The sequence below is a fragment of the Empidonax traillii genome, unplaced genomic scaffold, assembly GCF_003031625.1.
Source record: "Empidonax traillii isolate 1590-97213 ecotype Southwest subspecies unplaced genomic scaffold, ASM303162v1 scaffold1411:size152692, whole genome shotgun sequence".
NCBI classification, from domain to species: domain Eukaryota; kingdom Metazoa; phylum Chordata; class Aves; order Passeriformes; family Tyrannidae; genus Empidonax; species Empidonax traillii.
In genome coordinates this window covers 44,093-63,207 of record NW_020956604.1, presented here as the reverse complement: position 1 = coordinate 63,207, position 19,115 = coordinate 44,093, and the positions used below count along the sequence as shown (strand labels likewise).

Genomic DNA, 19,115 nt, shown 5'->3' with positions numbered 1-19,115 from the left:
TCATCAGTGTGGAAGTTGGGGTGGGAAGGCACGTGTGTCAGAGCAGGGAAGGGGTGCAGAACCGAGCTCACCAGCAAAAGGGGGGTGCACCTCGGTGGGGGGAGCCTGCCATGTGCATTGGGGGCAGCTGCACTGAGCCAGAAGCCTGGTTAAAATTGACTCAAAGAAGGACAGCACAAATACCCCCAGTTAGAAACATGCCCCATAATTATGGCACCCTCCCTTGGAAGGCACCAATTCACCACTTTCCAGGGCTAATTCAGACTCGCTGGGTGGTGGCTACTGGCATCCCCTTCTCAGAAAAAGGTTCTTTCATTGTCTGCAATATCATCTACCAGCGCTGAAAGCTCTCCCAGTGTTAAATCACAAGTCAGTAAAAGCCAAACACTCTCCTGGACTCGGACAGCTCCACCTCTCTGCCCCTGTCACGGGTGGCAGCGGGGCTGAGCTGGGATCCAAAGGCAGGGCTGTGTCCTGCTGTGCCCTTCCTGAGGAAGGCTGGGGAGGAAGGTTCTTCCTCTGGAGCACAGCAGCTGCTGGCAAACAGGAGGGAGCAGGATGGGACCCTTTTTCCTTCCCAAACCTCTAAAGAGTTATTTTGGAGATGTAAGTCTGTTTGTACCATCTCTCTCATTTACTGGACGCTCCTTTCCTCTGTGCCATACATTCCCCTCCCATCCCTGCTTGTAAAACCTCTCCAAACTGGAAGCCATTTCTCTGGAGGGCAGTCTTGCTCCTGTTTTACTACCAGGATAACTAGAGAGTAACTGCTTGTATTCAACACATCACCCAGTGGCCAACAGAACATCTGTAAGGTGTACCCAGCAGGTAAGACTGAATTACCACCCCCCTTCACATAAAGGAGCAAATATCTGCTCAGGGAGCTTTAAAATGCAGAAAGGTGGATAACAACCATCCAGCCAACCCGAGCATTTACTGTGGGATTGCTCCTGTGTGTCACTGGGTTCTCCATTCCCATGATCTCGGTGTAAATCAAGAGTAATTCCCGTCCAATCAATGGAGTTAATGTAGTCTTAAACCAATCTATAGGAAAATGAGAACTTAATTATAAATAGCCAACCTAGGGGAATTATTTCTTAGCAAGGGGAAAGCATCCAGCAACAGCCATGCCATCCACACAGACACAATATGCTGCAAACCAGCAACTCCTATAGCCCTGGAAAACAAGAGCACAGCAGAATGGAAGAAATTTGTTCCGAGCCTGTGGGTGAGATTTTCTGTGGCTCCTGAGTGGGTTTTGGCACTTGGAAGGGCTGTGCTGTGCTGCCTGGGGCGGTGCCGGGGTGATGTGACGCAGATGGGGGTCTCTGCTGGGGAGGGATGAGGCGTCCTGGGGCCCCCAGCGACCAGCCACCAAAACCCCTCAACCAGACACAGGCTAATTCACTTGTCCTGCGCTTCTTCCCCCCACGTTTTCTCTCTCTGACTTTGACCACAAGGCTAAACATTGCCACGGTGCAAAGTGATGCTGTTTAACGGCAGCTCTTGAGGCTTTGTTCTTTCTAACCTTAATCTCGAGCTTGATTCTCTCCTTCCTCTTAATGAAACACCAAAAACTCCTGCCCAGTCTCCCCCCCAACAGCAGTCCTGACCTGGGTGAATGGCATCTCTGGGCTCCTGCAGCCCTGGCTGAGGCATCCCCACATCCCCTTCGGTGGGTGAGGCTGAGGTCAAAGCAGTAATCACAGCTGTTAAATAAGTTCCCTTGAGGTATCTTTAACCAGTTATTACCAAGGTACACAGCACTGATTAACAGCTTCAGCAAAACCTGTATTCAGGTGATAAAGTCTCGTGTGTGACGGATTCTGCTGCCATGGCCGTGACTGACGCATCCCCCCTCACTACAGTCTGTGAATAATCACACAACAGAGCCAAGGGACAGGTCCCCTCCCTGGTTTCGTGCCTTTTTGTGAGTTATGCCCCAGAGATCTGCTTAAGACCAGGGATACCCCATACAAATGTTTTCATGTTACGTCTGGAGACACTGAAATAATGGGAACATCACAGAAGGCATGCAGGAAACAAATATTTTAAATGGCATTCCTAAACCTGGTGAGTAAGAGGCGTGACTCAGCAGCGCTTCCCAACACCTCCCAGAAGAGATGGAAATAAATCCACTTAATAACCGACATGTATTCGAAATGTGCTGAGTAGTTTGTAGTTATCTGCAATTGCTGCTGGGAGAGCTGACTTGCAGTCACACCTGAAGGCAGAATCCTGCCTGCACCAGGCTGCAGACAGATGCAACCTGCCCTTCGGTCCCAAACCTGGCAGTGACTTGCTGGAAGGGCTTGGGGGAGTGCCTGATCACCCCCACGGTGAGAAACACCTACAAGGGTCCCAGCAGCTGTGCCATGCCAGCGTTTAGCCTCAGTGCCTCAGCTGTGCAGCACATCAAGTAACTAGATGTAATTTTTGTTTTGGCTCACAGGCCCTTCAATCCCTTTCTGGACAGAAAGGCTCCAGCGAAGGACAAACAGTCTCTGACTGTTCACCCACACCAGATGTCACCCAGGGCAAGGCCACGCTGTCTGCCCTGAGGGAGCAGCTGAGCTGAGCCCCTTGGATGGGCTCAAATCCACCCTGGCCAGGCTGTGCCATCCACCAGGAAGCCCCTTGGCACGCAACAAGGAGGTTTTCACCTCCTCGGGGCTCCGCTCCGGCTGAGCTCTTCTGCCAAATCCTTTTGAACACCTTGTCTTTTGTGGGGCTTTGCAGGGGCTCCCAGGGAAGCCACGCTCCATGGGCGTCCCGTGGGAATGGGAAGCAGCAGCCCACCCCTCAATAATTCACTGCCACTGTCACGGTCCCGTGGCTGCCTCGCTCTCCCCTGTGTGCTGAGCATTCCCTGTCACAGCCCCACCCTGGCTGCAGCTGCATTTGAGTGACAAACCTCACAGGGGAAGGCAGGCAGCCCTTCTTCCACGGAACAGGGCTGGGTGGGGTTTTTTTTTTCTTCTTTTCAAACTAAAAATATTCCCTGCATCATCCAAAAAATCAGTATGGAACAAGTAAAGCTCGTGGAGGAAAAATACACTCCTCTCTCAGTGAGGAGAGAGCTCGCACACAGGGAGCAGGAAAGCCCAATCTCCCTCGGCACAGGCTGTGCGTTTTCAAGGTGAACAGGGGTGCTGGACAGTTCTAGGGGTGCTGAGGATCCTGAAATGGCAGCTGACAGCAGAAGCACCATGAAAAAACCAGCATCTCCAAAGATGGATTTGTACCCAAGGAGGTTGTGTTTTCCACCAGCCAGGGAGCAGACAGGACCAGGAGGACTCGTCTGAGAAGCCATTCTCCTGGCAGCTGGCTGAAGGGGAAACCAGTACATGTAATTTAAAAATCACCTTTGGGGTATTTCCTATTTTCACTGATTCTCCCACATACAAACATCCTTAGACCTCTCTTATCCCTCCACTCTTCTAATTCCCAAATGGATGAGCGGACCTTCAAGTGCCATGGAGAGGAGAAGAGGAAAAGTGCTATGATATGAGCCCAAGCCCATCTCCAACTGGAATTCCCCTTCCTGGCCCCAGTGACTGCTGCCTTGTCCTCTCACTGTGTCTCTCTGGGTAGATACAGGGCATCATCTTCTGTAAAGCCCTCTTTAGGTGGTGAAAGATGTGATTAGACTCAATCTGGAGCTTGAAGTTGGAGTGAGGTGACTGGGATCTCTCTCTTATCAACGATCCCCTCAGACATCTCTTTATCTCTTCTGGTTTTCCTCGAAAGAAAATTAAAAGGCTAGTTTTAATTGATGGCATCTGTTCTGGTCAGTGCTTTTGTAGGATGTTTAGCTATAAAGCTCATCTCAGAACTGGGAAGATGGCACAGAGAGCAAGTATCACCAACCTACAGCGCCTGGCTGATGCCAAGTGCTCACCAAAGGAACACATCTGAGCAGCATTTTAAGGTGTGACCACATCTCTCCCTCTCATCTGGCTCACTTAGAAATCATGCTGAAGTGCTTTGCAGTACTTTTTTCTCTAGAAATATGTTTTTTTAGGAACAGATTTATGGCTGCACAGAGACCAGATGAACTGCTATTCCACCCCGTCCCCTGCCTGCTGCCCATTCACTTCAACCCACCGTGTCTGGGAGAAGCCAAAAAAGCAGCCCCAGAGTTTCCTTCGAGTGAGGGTTAAAGCACTGCTGTGCCAACACCACGGGTACCATCCTGAAACAGGACCAGTGTGAAAAACATCGTGCTGGCACGCCCAAGCTCGGCAGGGTGGCACCTTCCACACGACACGCGTTCCAACGCGCTACGCCGCTGCCGCCCACCCTCCCTGCCTCCCTTTGGCTCCACTTCAGGAGGCCTCTTTTCATTCTTCAGGAATCTTTAACCAAAGCTGGGGAAGTTCGGGTTTTTAGAAACTCTTGTGAGTGACTGACAGTCTTCTGCTGATAGAAAGGTTGCTGCTCCTGCCTCTGGGTGCAGCGCTGCCCGTGCAGTTCAGTCGCCTGCCTCGAGCCCACAGCTTTCTGCTACTCTTACATTTTCTGGGCTATTTCTGTTCGAGTCCTCATCTCTCCCCTTTTCCTAGGAGCTGATCCCATCTCCCTCCCGAAGTGTCCCTGCTCACCAGCACTGTCACACATCTGCAGGAGCCTGGGGTTCTGACTGCTGCTCCTCACCACTAATGCAGCCCCGTAAATAGCTGTGATCCGGGCAGTGCCGGAGTCGACATCTCATTTTAGCCCTAAATGAATTGCCAGTTTTCTATTGGAATTACCCAGGTTTTCCAACCTGAATAGCCTAAGCAGAACTCTTTCATGAAGACTTGGCAGCCCCCAGCCCTCCAACCTGCTTATTTAACTGGATGGCTCTCCTAGGCCAAACTCTGTCTGCAAGAGCAAGCCCCGATGTGTTTACAGCCACGTCCCCAGCTGCTCTCCTCTCCCTTCTGATGGCTATCTTTGCAGCCAGCCAGACACTGAATGCAGGGGATCTTTGCTGCTGTATGAAGATCACTGTATGTTACTGATTGGATCCCACCTTCAGCTCTGCAGGAGCTCAGGGCCAGGCTGTGCTGCTGCAGCAAAGCCAGGGCTGCTGAGTCCAGCCATGATCTCAGCTGACTTGGCTGGGATCTGTCCTGGTGATGACAGGGTTTGACTCTCCCCAGGAGGCAGAGCAAAGGCATGGAAGGAGACCATTCCAGGCTGGTTCAGCTGGCACAAAGGGTTACCATAAACTGGCTTTGGGCTCTGCTGGTACTTTACTGTGATCATTTATTAGAGAAAGATTTTGTGTTTTCAGAGGCTCAAGACGTTTCCAAAGGAGGAAAATACATTACTGGGATGTGGAAGGTGCAGCTTTTGGTTAGAGAGACTCCAGAAGCGTTGCTGCAGGGCACGTGGGTCATGTGCAGGCAGAGCTTACTCTGGGGTTTCCCTTGTCCTTTGCTGTCTCCCTCTTTCTCCCACACCCTCATTTTGCAACAAAGATTCCCAATCCATTGGCCATCTTGGCCAGCAATCACAAGCGTTTCTTGAATGAGCCAACCATCTCCTTGGCAACAAGGCAGGCTGAGACAATAACAAGTGCTTTCCTCTCATGTTTCCCACTTCTCAAGAAATGCCCAGCCGTTAATTTGTCCCCACTGCTCAGAAACACGAATGGTGCCAACTGAAATGCAGCTCGTGGAGGGACCAAGATTGGAGGTGTATGAGAAAGATGACTTCAGCCTCAATAGAAAAGAGTGACAGACCTTCAGGAAGGGCAGGCTGAAATATTTGTCCTGGACTGTCACTTGGATATTTGTAACGGGCCTGAGACCAGCAGACCCAGCAGAGTAGGAATGATTATATAACTTCAGCTGCAGCTGGACATCCCAACAAATGCTGACACCAGGCAAAAATGGGGTGTCTTATTCCACTTTCCCTTTTCTCCCCCTCGATCCTGCTCTCCTACAAAGCAGCCCTAAGCTGTGCCTCCCCATGGTGCCGTTCCCTTTGCTCACTCCAGCAGATCAGCACGGGCTGGCTGCATCCTCACCCAGGAGTACTATGTCCATCCCCCAGATCACCCAGCCACATAACAGAGCCTTCCACCAGCACGGCAGTGCCTCCTTAACCTCACCTGCCCTCCCCAAAGTTATTAGCAGCCTCTTTGCATTTCTGAGAGAGCCTGGGTTAGGGACATGCAGCAGGAGCCAGCTGCTCGAAACAGATACCTGCCTGAAGTAACATCCACAAATGTCTTGAGCTGACAAGTACAAAAATCCAGTTCCACAGGAGCAGGTCTTGCAAAAGAGAGATCCTCCCCACACTGCTCCCCTCCAGCACCTGGGAGGCAGCAGGTGACAGGGGCTGCAACCCCACTCCTGCCACTGCCAAGCAGGAGCAAGAGGAAGAGGGCTGCTCCTAAAACCCCCTTTCAGCAGGAGCAGAGGGGCTGGGGCTGCAGGCAGCGGGTTTCTGCACACACCACAGTGTTCAGAAGCAATCTGAGGTGGCCCTCTCTGCCAGCCACCTCGGGTGGGCTGTTCAGTCACACTACAGACATTTTTTACATGCTGCTAGACAGTGTTTTAGAATGCCCCAGCATGTCTTTGCCTGGCTCACAGTTCAGGAGTCACACACTGCACACAGCAGAAGGTCACCACAGACACATTTTGCTACAGAGTCCGAAAGGAAAAAAAAAATCCCTATCAAAATATTTTAACACTTTAGCAGCATTTTAGTTTTCCCTTTCAGAGCTGAAGCAGGGACATGTCCAGACTCACACTGGGAAAAAATTTCAATGTGAAGGTCACTGCCTGCCCCCGAGCGCTGGACCTGTGACCTGCCACCTCAGACACTTGGATCTGAGCCACCCAACTGATACCTGGATTCTCTGCTGAGTAACTTCTGAAACATTTCAGCCTATTTCTGTCTGGTTTATGAACACAAGAGCATGCTCCTCAGCTGTTTTCACCCCACCCTGCACGGGGCAGGGTGTCTGCCTGGGCAGGCTCATTGCAGCCAGCGACCAACCCCTCCAACCTGCAGACACCCAGCCTGGCTGCAGGCTCTGGCATTTCACCCAGGTGGGACTGCATGGGCTGCTTTTCCAAGCAGCTTCTGGGGTCAGCACTGACCCACCCAGGAAGAGAATTTATGCTTCTTTTGGTTGGGATTTCTGAAGCCAGACTTTGGAAACAGCTCTTCAAACAGAGATAGGAGAATCCATCCCTCCCCTGCCCTTCCTGCTTCCAAACATTTGGACTGACTTCTAGATCCTGGCTTCAAACCTCCATTTCCCTCCCATTTGCTCTGCCTGGGTAGACTGAAAGGGAATCAGTGAGGAGCTTGTTTTATTAATACATTTGCACTTTAGAGGACCGTTTAATCCAGAGGCTACATGTTACAGCCTGACTCTTTCCTGCCTGTAATCTGATTATGAAGGAAAGGACTGAGCAGTGCCCTACAGACCAGCTGGAGGGTCCTGAGTAGGCAGGCAAGGCTAAGCCTGTGCCCCTCTTGCTGTGTGCAAGCCCTTGGCTCAGGGGGCTGCAGACCCAGGGCAGTGGTGGCCCAGGGCAGTGGTGACCCAGGGCAGTGGTGACCCAGGGCAGTGGTGGCCCAGGGCAGTGGTGGCCCAGGGCAGTGGTGGTCCTGCAGATGAGGAGCAGCCCTGGCTGTCTCCTCACCCACTGCTCCTTTCTCACCCACCCTCTTGCATGCAACACATAAAGGACTTGTGACTCTGCCTTGCACAGCTTTTCTGGAGTCTCCCACTGCCCTTCCATGCTGTGTGCAGTGACCACGTGCCCCGAGCTGGCAGGATGTGCTCCTGCCTCCCTGTGCTGAAGGGCACCGGGCAGGGACCTGGGTGCTGCCCGCAGGCCATGACCCTCCCTGAGCCAGGCACAGCTGCAGGAAAACCCGCTGCCCTGGGTGTAAAAACGAAATCCTACACGCAGGCTGGTTTGTTCTTAAGATGGGGACAGACCCTGATCAGCAGAGAGGGTCAGTGAGACCTGGAGCTTCTGCTTTTTGTGATTTATTTTGTCTTTTTAGCTCCCATTTCCTACATCGATCTCCCTTGGACTGCCAAGAGCTGTGGGGTTTAGTCTGGGCTCTTCCCCCAGTCTTTCACTGCTATCAGACTAAATACTGGAGGTACAATTATGGGCAGGAGAAAAATGAGAACAGAGAGAGAGAGGAGATTTGGTTCTTTTCCCTCAATAAGAACAGCACAAATAATCTCATTCACATCTATTAACCAGGCAAGGTTTTTTTTTTTTCACTCCAAGCATGGTCAGGATGCCATTTGGAAGGGACAGAGGGGCAGATGTGTCTCCCAGGAAGTGAGACAGGGGAAGTGGCAATAGCCAAGTGGTCCCTGGGGAAAACCTGTCCTGGGCTTGACCCCTCCTTTTCTGGTTGCTGAATCAGGCTTGGGCCATGGCCCTGGCTCCCCCTCCTGAGCTCCCTTCTCCTGGGGGCTTAAGTGATGAGTAGGGGAAAATCCCCCACTAAAAGATTTGCACTGGAAACCCTTGGCTGAGGAATGACTTCGAAAATAGAAAAGCTTTGCTTGAAAAGGGATGAACCACGTAGCATAATGCTCAACAAATCGCCTGTTTAATGGCCTCTCTTTACAGCAGCTGTGCATTAATAACAAAAGTGGGGGAGCAGAAGCCATGTGCTTCTTTGCAAGATTAAAATAAATACTATTTCATGCTAATACCAGCAACTTTTCTGGGGAGGTTGCCTAAGAGAAAGGAGCAAGTGGAAGATCACGGCCTGAGAGGCTCAGTTTCCTTCCCCTTTGTCTGCTGCTGGATGGAGAAATATTTCTGCCATCCACGAAGAGAGCAGATGCTCTGGATCAGCCCCTGCAGCCAGTGGTTTGTTCAGAGTGGTTTGTGGCAGGCTTGTCTGATGCAGCAGGACACCAGGGCAGGACAGGAGTGACTCCTCCAGGACTGCACACCTGAGGGGAAACCGGGCTGGGGAGAACTTCATCGAACCTGCTTTTACTCTGCAAGTCTCCATCCTCGAAGGATTTCACACCCAGCTGGGTAGAGCCCTGAGCAACCTGGTTTGACCCCAGAGCTAACCCCGTGTGAGCAGGTGAGCTGGGCTGGACACCTCCTGAGCTCCTCTCCAGCCCGAGCTATCACACGACCCCAGCAACGTTTGGCGTCTCTGCCACGGGAACACGAACCAACACGACATTTTGTGCAGGCCAGCGCTCCACCTCTCCTTCCTGGCAGCCCTGATAGCAGCTCTCCCCCTTCCACACCCCGTGATGTGCCAGGCCTGGCACTAAAGCAGTGACGAGCTTTCCCTCCTCCAATTAGGACTTCGGGCGTTTAAAAAAAAAAAAAAGAAGGAATTTTATATTTTAAAGCTGTCTGCCACAGACTGTTTCCCAGACGTGGAGAGTGATTTGTTTCTGTTTTCCTGGGCATAGGTTTTTAGCTGAGACGAGATAGGTTGCCTTGCTGAGAGCTGAGTCACCGAGTAATCAACAGATTAATGCGTTCGGTCCGAAAGCCATCAGCATTAGTCCTCGGCAGGCTCACAGCAACTCCATTACGGTATCGTCCCCACCTTGGGGATGGAAATGTCTCCAGGATTCAGAAAAAAATCCCCAGATGCAAAGAAATCAAAATACGACTGGGAGAAATAAGGCACCTCTTCCCACAGTGACACCGCAGCAGGATCCTGGCATCCCTGCTAGGGAATGCTTTTATTATCAACCCTCAGATAAGGAGCTGGGGGTATGTCATACATCTGTCACTTGAGAGCCACCTAAAAATAGTCATGACAAACTCAGTGGCATATAGGACTTTGCTTTTACCAGGTCTTAAATACGAAATTATTTTATCTCCAGTGAAACCGGGTAGTTTTGCTTTCTCTGGGATGGCAGCAAGCACAAGGGGAGGTCTTGACTTCTCTCTAGGGCCCCGGGTTTCTCTGTGTGGGCTTGGTCTGAGCCAAAAATGCAAAAAGTCGAGGCAGAGGCTGGCAGGGGCACCTCACAGAGGAGCCACTGTTTAAAAATAGAGAGCTGGTGAAAGTCACCACAGAGCAGCAACTGTAAAAGGACAGGCTGGCCTAGGTGTGTGGCACGAGAGGCTGCTGGGCATCACAGAGCTGTTCTGATAAGACACATGCCAATGCTGCTGCCTAAGAGCCTGTCCACACCAACCTCACTGAAGTGAAACATCCCCTTGTTTTCAGGGGCAGTTGCCGTTTGGGTACGCTCAAACTGGGGGACGTGGGAGTAAAAGCCACTCAAGCCCCAGCCAAGTCCATCCTAAAAGCTTTCCTACAAGAGCAGGCTGGAGGAAGGGCCTGGAGCAGCAGCAAGCCCTCTGCCCAGCCCATCTCTGGGTGCAGCCTGAGTGTCCAGGACACGCCAGGACACGTTCTCACTGTTTCCCCAGCCCTGGGTACCTCTGTCCAGGCTGTCCCCCAGCAGTGGTGTCACTCACCCGTCGTTCCTTGTCACCGTACTCGATGCCCAAGGTGTCCATGGCACGGACAATGGCTGCCAGGGACTGGATAGTGTTGCTGTAGACCACTGGCTTGTACTGCTTCACGTCCTCTCCAGAGAAGCCATCCTCATGGATGATCCTGAAGAAAATGCAAAGGATAAAAAAACCCTTGAGAATGTAATTTCGGTGAGGGAGACATTTAAAAAGACAGCTGTGCTCTTCTGAAGAGCACATCTGCTGGCTTGATTTGCTTAATTTAGTCAGCATTTCTTTTTAAACCTTTCTGGTTGTTCACCAGGAGTGTCTGAGCCCAGAGCTGGAATTAGCATCCCTTTTGCTCTCTCTCCAAGAGGTTTTCTGTAAATGCTGGAGCCTGGAACCCGGAGCCCCTCGTGTTCACAAGCTCACTGCTCACAGCGGGGAGGCCTCCAGGTCCTACATTACCTCCCCAGTCAAGGTCCGTGGAAACACGTTCAGTGCTTGCAATGACCATCAGATCAGATCTCAGCCACTGAAACAAACGATAGAAACCCCTATTTCTTGTCTAGTTCTTTTAACAGGAGCCTTACGAGAGGAAGTAGAGCCACAATCCCCCAGGTTTGCATGGAGACGGGCATGGAGAGGGGAAGGGACTTAGTTATGCAGCATTTAAAGTGTCTGCAACCCTCCCCACCTGCTTTCCCCCCCTTCCTTCCCCTTCAGAAACGGTGCTGGGATTTCTGTTGCCTCGAGGTGTGTTATGTTATCCCTTCCTGAACCAAGACTGGAACGGGACCCCCAGTCCTACCAGCCCTGCACACTGGATGCTCTGTGCCTTGGTCTCCATTGAACTGCTGGGTGGAGGGAGTTCTTGCAGCCCCTTGCTCAGAGCAGAGGACTGACCCCTGTAATTTGTTCATCTCTAAGTAACTCCAGAACTAAACCTGGATGTGTCTAGAAAACAGCCAGGATTTGCAGAGCTAATCGTGTTTGACAATGATTCTTCCCAGTGAAGACATAAGTTATGATCCTGTCTTAAATGTCAGAAGAGAGGATGATCTGCTTAGCTGAAATGAAATCCTTGTTTGCTCATCCTCAGATGTCACCGGACAACAGGGAGTCTCTCAGTAACAGATCTGGTCCCTGAGGAGACCCAGCACCCTGGCAGTAACAGGACTTTTGATGCCTTTTTTTCTGAACCAGATACACAAAACTGAAGGTCCCAACCAGCGCTGGCACCTCCCAGGGGAGAGGGAGCAGTAGTGGGGATCACCATGAGCCTGCAGTGGATACAGTGCTGGGCTGGAGAACAGGGCTGCATGCCAGCCCTGTGCCACTAACAGATGACTACACCAAAAACAAGGCTGGTAGGAACATGCTGACCAAGACAAGAGATCTCCTTCCCCTGATGGCAAACTCTCTGAAAGGTTTTGTGACACAAAAAGCGACTGACTCTGCTGTCCCCACCACAACCTTTGCTCGCTCAGCACTGAACGCTCCTCAGCTCCTGGGAACAGCTGCCCAACACCCCCTGAGCCCCCCAAAATACAACTTCAAGCAAAGACAGCCTCAGACAGCCAGGGCAGAGCCCCCTGTGGGGGTGCCCTCCGGGGAGGGGGAATGGTGCTGGTGTGCTGGAAATAGCACAGGGGGCTGCTGGTTCACCCCACCCAGGCTGAGATGAACAGGGGTGGATGAAAACCTTTCTGACTGACTAAATCAAATTTCTCAAAAGCTAGTTTGGATTTAAATGGAGTTATGGGCAGTGCAGACCTTGCACCCTGTAGCTTTTATTCTGCCTGAGTCCAGTGCTTGTGCCGAGGTTTGGGACAGTAACAGGGGAGGAGTGGGGGCAGCAGAGCTGTGTGTCCACACTGGATCTCAGGGATCATTTACTGGCACTCAGACAAGCTGCTGAACTTCTGGGCAACGTGTTCTTTGCCAAAAGTTGCAGTCAAACCTGAAGAGTTATGGTTGGCACAAGGCACAAGGATCTGCATCAATCCTGTTTGAGTTCCAGAGAGCCTGTGCAGCACCAGTTCCTCCCAGCCAGGAGCAGGGCAGGGAGAGGCTCAGCAGAGCAGGGGCCCCAGGGGAGGCAGGCAGGCAGGCAGGCTGTTAGCAAAAGCATCACCAGGAAGAGTTCATTCTTTCTGCTTGCTTGGCTCAGGGCTGGGTTTTGGGCGAGCGAGACTAAATGCTGGTTTTTGGGCAACTACGAGAGGGAAATATATGAGGGGGGAAAAAGAGGGGTGAGATCAGGCACGAGGGGCAGTGCAGGCTCAAGAGGATGCCGCTGAAATTTGTTTGGGTCAGCTGCTGGAGGAGATGGAAGTGAGCCCACACCTCGGGCTGGCTTTGTTTCTGCCTTTCACTGACAGAAATCAGCTCGGGAATTGAGAAGGCAGAAAGAGGGCTGAACATCTGCACGGGGAAGGAGGTGAGCTTTGGTCTTCCTTGCAGTTTAAACCCTCTCTGGCCCTGTGCCTGACATTTTCACTTCCCAGTACCCCAAGCCAGTCAGCTCCCAGTGGGGTAACAGAGCTCCCTGTGCTGAAGGGGCAGGACTAAGGATGGAGAGTGGCTCTGGGCTCCCTCAGAGAACATTCTGCAGCTGGGCAACACCCTGCAAAGCACACGCATGCAAGGGTTACTTTTAAAGGGGGCAGAAAGAGAGTGGAGTAAAACCCCCCCAGTTGTTCCTGTGTGAAATCTCTCCGGGAATGCAGCACAGCCACTGGAAGCAGCCCTGTGGATGCCACTGTTGAAGCTTTGCTGTAGGAAGCACCCACAGATTAATCAATCATGCAGTTAGCACAGTACCTGATATCTGAGAGAGCAAATCCCCACTGACTCCTGCTCCAAAGCCTGCCAGGACACCATGAACTGGTTTATTGTCCTATATGCTTTCTGCAAATGTTTCTCCAAAAAGCCTTGGTGCTTTTCCCACAGTCCTTTGGAAATGTTCCTGCTGCCATTCACCCGTTTGGGATACACCTTCCTTCTTGCCTGCTGTAGTGTTTTACTGCCTAGAGGGCATGTAAAGCTCCAGCACCACTCCTGGGAGGTTCATTGCCGTGGGACAGGGCTGGAGCAGCTCCTGTGCCACAGGACACGAGGAGCAGCGGGGTTTGGGTGCTGCAGTGAGCTGTGACCACCACAAATGCACAGCTGTGGGAACCAACAGAAGGGAGCAGGGTGTCAGGACTGTCAAGTCTTTAAAGGTTTAGGCAGGGTGGGCTACTCCTTAAGCAACCTGCAAATTATGGGAACACAGTGTTTTCAGCAGCAAAAATGTGAATCCTCTGTTTTCTAAATGGCTTGTACCTTTCTCTGGGTCTCAACTACAAACAAAACTGCTGCAGGCAGGTCCCTCTTTGCCACACTAGAACTGATTCTCTCCAGGGCAAAGGAAGAAAAGGGATTTAAGAGGATCCCCGGGGGCTGTGGAGGGGGGAGAGAATGCTGTAATTTAAAAAAGTGATTCTGAGCAATTAAAAAGCCATTTCATTCACCAAGTGACTAATGAAACACTGTGCTCTGAATGGGACGGCGAGAGACAACTGAAGCCACCTGATTGCCTAAGGTACCCATTAGTGCCTGCTCCCCATCCCTCAGCTGCTAACAACAAACCCCACGTGTTGCCACGGTCTGTTGTTGTACTCGGGTCAGAATGGCAGTAACACACAGGTATTTGCTGGGGAAATGGTTCCACTGCACATCAGATCTTCTGCCATCCCCAGCAAGTCATTAATCCTGAAGAAGTACCCAGTGCCTCGGTGATTATTGCTTAATTACAAAATAAGTGAAATACTTGGAAACAGGGGGTGCATTCTGCGTAGCAGCTTGCTTTGGCTGTCGTTCAGCAGAGCACTTACCTGCCTTCAGCCTGGCCCTAAAAAACAGGGAAAAGGCAAAGGCGTGGAAAGCTTATCCTCTGATGTGCTGAAGCACCTCTCCCAGCTCCTCATCACTGCCAGGGGTAATCATGTATTTTCATCAATTTTTCATTGACGAAAATTTGAAGGAAAGCGAGCCCAGTGAGCCCTGGGTGACAGAGTCCTCAGCTTCGACCACGAGCCACTGATAACTGTATTCTTTGGGAATGGGTTGTGCTACTCATCCAGTGCTGTGTAAGACCTGAAGGAGTTTTATCTGGACTATTTTTCCAGGTCGCTTTATAAAAATCCAGTGGGAACATGCCAAAACCTTCCCAAAATCTCAATATGGGACCAACTATTCCGCTCCTGCTTCTGCTGAGAAATCAAATGAGGTTAGTTTAACGTGCCTCATTTTTGTACAATCCATGCTGGATGTCACTCATCTCCCTTTTTACCTCCAAGGTGCTCGCAAATTATTTGACTGATAGTTCAGTTCTCTTGAAAGCTTCTAGAAGCTGACTGGTCTATAACTCCTACTCCTCTTTTCCCCCTCTATATTTAGAGATGAAGACCATGTTTACATTTTTTTCTCTTCTCCTGGTGTCTCACCTGCCCTCCAAGAGCTCTCAGGCAGCAGTGTTTGTGTTTCTGGGATGGCGCCGGTAGGGATGTGCTGAGGAGTGCTTTCAACACGGCTGCTCTGAAGATATTTATTCTCACTAAACTTGTCTTCCCTGTGCCAGGGAGGGAGATGGCACGCTCAGCAGTGGAGCAGATGGCTCAGCAGTGGAGCCTGTGGACACCCCTGTCCCCCCTCTTGCTCCCAACGCTCCATCCCATCCCTTGCCCAGCTTCACGTGCGGGTCCTCCTGCCCCGACTGCCACGGCCCTGCCTCATCTCCTGCCCTTTGTCACCACTCCAAAACCTTCAGCCGGTGCCTCTGAAGTATTTCCTGTGGAATTCAGGGAACTCTGTGTGGCTTCAAACCGTCTGCATCACCGGGAAAGACATACACAGAGGATTCCAGTTGCCTACCCGAGAAAATAAATCCCATACTGTTTCTGTTTTACCTGAGGTGATTTACTTTCAATCAGCAAGATGTTTCCAGCTGAATGAAGTCTTCCCGTATCAGTGCACATCCCCACAATTACAGTGATGTGCTTGAATAAAGCCAGGCAAGAAATCACCAGGAGATTACTGCACTCGGAGGGTATTGCAAGCAGGAATCAGTCAGTATAGACTGATCCAAGGTGGATTTTACACCAAGAATCTTGGAACCAACACGCACACAAATCTTACTTTTGCCCGGCAAATTTTTGTTATTTTTTTTTCCTCTCCCTTCTTCCCTTCTTTTTCTTTCCAAAAATAATCTTTTCTGTTTCCTAACCAGAATCAGGCAGGTTATTCTGGTGGGGATGGGCAGAGCTTGAGTCAAAAGTTAAAAAAAAAACTAATTCTGAAGAAAACCTTGCAAGCTTTGTTTGCAAATGGGGAAAAACAGCGCAAAAATCTGGTTTTAATATGTGGGGAGGGGGATGATCAGATTCTGATGGAAAATCTTCTGCTGGAGGTATAATCAGCTACTTTAAATTTATTTTTATCTTGATATGAGGTTAAAAACTTTGTTTACAGGGGAGTTATGAAGCTAAATTCCAGTGATTCTCTTCTCGCTCATTTAATAGCCTGAAATGCGATTAAAAACTCCTGGATTATGTTAAACTAAATCAACGCAGATGCCCATGACCTTGTGTTTCAAAAACTGCAAAGGCACAGTTCAGAGCTCCGTGACAGGGTGCAAATCTCTCTGAACTCTCATTCCTTTTCCCTTCGGCTGCACTCGAATGCCACGCTGGACATCCTATTCCCACCAGAAATTCTCTGAGATGGAGACTAAAATGACTGTTTGCCTACATGCCCTTTTTTTTTTTTTTTTTTTTTTTTGAGAGGAAAAACAGCTTCCCTGGTCAGGGTCATGTAAAAACTGCAGATGGAGCTCATTTTGAAAAGCAAAATTTTTTCAACCTGGACTTTTACCGCTGGTCCGAGAAATCCCGATGGAGCCCTGTGACGGACTCCCAGCTGAGGAAAAATCTGCCTTCTGGAGGAAATACCTTTGGGCCACTCAAAACTGAATTCTTACCACCAAAGTATTCCTTGCATGCAAAGATATTATCCTAACCAACCAGATGGTTCACGTTAAAAAATAAGCAAATCCATCGGGAGACTGAAACGCTGCCAGAACCTCCAGCCCTGGAAATGGGAGCTTACTCAAATCAGCTGCACAAGGCAGAGCCATTCTCGCTCCTCTGAGGCAGTGAAATTGGTGCCTAATGACTGCAAGTCACTCTGAGGCCTCCACGGCGTCTCTTTAGAGCCAACCGTGTGCTTTTGCACCTTCACTGCTGGCCAGAGAGCTTGGAAATGATGTTACAAGAAACCCTCTGGTGTCTGCTCAAAATAGACTTTGCTACCATCTCATTTTTGCCTGTAGATGAGCAGCCATTGAGCTAATGATGATTTGCTTGCAGACACACAGGGGCCAGACACTGCATCTTCCTCAAAACTTCTGATTGCAGCTTGCTTTCAGGTCTATAAAATACATGAACTTCCAGTTTCATATGGCCCTAAACCAGAAACAAGTGCATTAAAGTGCACTCCCACTCTGGTGCTGTGTCCCTGCAGCCCCGTGGCTTTCTGGTAGTCTTCTTTTAATTATTATTATTTTTTAATTGAGTTCCACATCGATGCCTAATGTTGGCTGGGGGCTGTCTTGAGGGGTGATCCTGCTTCAGTTGGATGCTGCAGCTGGGAGGAGAGATGAGTCCCTGGACTGCATGCTGAGGGCCCTGCCACGTGTCCTTCGTCAGGTTGGCTCTTGCACCCCACATCTGGGATACCCCACTGCCCCTTCCCATCTCAGCTCTGCCAGGACTGTTTCAGCATTGACATTTTCAGCAGGAAGCAATGGAGTGAAATACTTTGGTTTTAAGTGTGTGTATAAAACAATTTCAAGAGTGTAAACAGTCTACTCCATCCTGAAAGTAATTAATTGCTGCTGATGAATGAAAGGCACTGGCTCTGATGTTTCAAAAGAAGGCAAGGCTGAGCAGGCAGAGCAGTCAGCTACTGTGCTAGTACTCCACCCAAGCCAGCAGGGACAGTCATCCTTTGAAATGCAACACTGCAAAGTCAGGAAAATCACAGAATGCTTTAGGTGGCAAAACTCCTCTAAGATCATCAACTCTGTTATCCCAGCAGTGCCGAGTCCACCAACAAACCACGTCCCTAAGTGTCCCATCTACAAAGACATGCCTTTCAAATATGTCAGGGGTGGTGCCTCCCCTTTCCTGGGCAGCCTGCTCAAATGCCTGACAACCCCTTCAAACCCTCCCAGCATCCAATTTAAACCTCTCCTGGTCCAACTCGAGGCCATCTGCTCTTGTCCCATGGCTTACCCACGACATTAAGCATTGCCCACACCAGGACTAATCGTGCCCTGAGTCAACCCCCCCAGTGATTTGGCCCACCTGAGTCCCCCTAATGACACCTTTACCCTACAGAGATCAGTGGCCACTGGTCCCCAGAGGAGTTGTGATCCTCAGAAGTGCTAATGAGAGTCCCAATGACAGTCCCAGTGACAGACAAGAGGCAAATCTGCCCAGGTGGGAAGCAGAGGGCTCAAGCAGGGGCACAGGCAGAGGCTGCCCAGCCCCACACGTCCCACCCCAAGCTGGGAGCGGGGCAGACTTGGATTTTATGCAACGTCAGGCCAGTGGCACAGTCTGTTTTTACTAAAATTTGCAGTTGGTTAACTTTGATAATGTGCCCTCTCCCGGGGCCTCGATATTAAGATCAAATATTGAATACCCTACATGCACCTAATTAGCTTTAATATGCACCCTGCTCGGCTCAGTAAGAACACCAAAGAAACACAGTCCAAAACAATTAGACCAGGACTTTTTTTTTCGATTAAAAAAACCCCAGCTGGACTACACAGACTCCTGCAGCAGCATTTGCATTCGAGCAGATTGCATTTTTCTGGGGAAAAAGCCTCGGAGCCAGAAGGGTTTCAAATAGCACCAGTGGAGGCTGACAGGACAGCTGCATTCTCTTTTGTGCATTCCCAAATAATTCAGCAAAGGAAAAAGGGGGCTCCTGCTCCAAGTGACTTATCTCCTCGTCCCATGCAATGTGCTACACAGTCAATCTACTTTGTCCAACGAGATCCCACAGGGAAAAAGAAAAAAAACAGCGGGTGGGGGATGACCCACATGAGAGAATTCTCATTAATTCCTCAGTAATGTTACATAAGGTCATTTTGTTGAATTAAAATTATTGGGATTAATCCTCTTAAATGTTCTCTTAGATGCAAGGGGGATCCAACTGCAGCTGGATCATCCCACAGCTGGTTCTGGAAAGTCAAAACAGTGTTTTAAAGCCCTGTAATGGTTTTGTTAAATTCATCCCCTGAACAAGGACACAAAGCAGCTTTTTATGGCTTTTTTAGATCACTTACAACTTCTGTAAGCTGTCATTAACTATCATCAAAGCCTGAAAAATGAGGCAAATGGGTTCAATGTCAGTTTTGCTGCCCAAACCTAAATAATATTTTTGGTTTCCCATCTGCCTCATGTGAAGTGTTTTGATAGCTGGAAGGTGACTTTGCCTTTCAGAACCTTTTCAGCTGTTGCTCTCCATAACCAAACATTCTGTGGACAACAGAGGAAATGAGACATGCACAGCCTCTTGATCTCATCATCCTCACAATCCAGTCCCACCATCAAATCCCACAGCAAG

At 50.2% G+C, this 19,115-nt stretch overlaps 1 protein-coding gene across 1 annotated transcript in view; it reads right to left on the bottom strand.

Annotated features, from left to right (window-relative positions):
- The window catches only part of LOC114069977 (guanine nucleotide-binding protein G(o) subunit alpha), a 74,613-nt gene extending 64,021 nt beyond the window's left edge, over window positions 1–10,592 (bottom strand). The window contains exon 1 of the mRNA XM_027907149.1: window positions 10,455–10,592. Coding sequence (XP_027762950.1) covers window positions 10,455–10,496 — 42 coding nt within the window. The 5' untranslated portion in view covers window positions 10,497–10,592. The remainder of the gene's footprint in view (window positions 1–10,454) is intronic.
- Window positions 10,593–19,115: the final 8,523 nt, after the last annotated feature.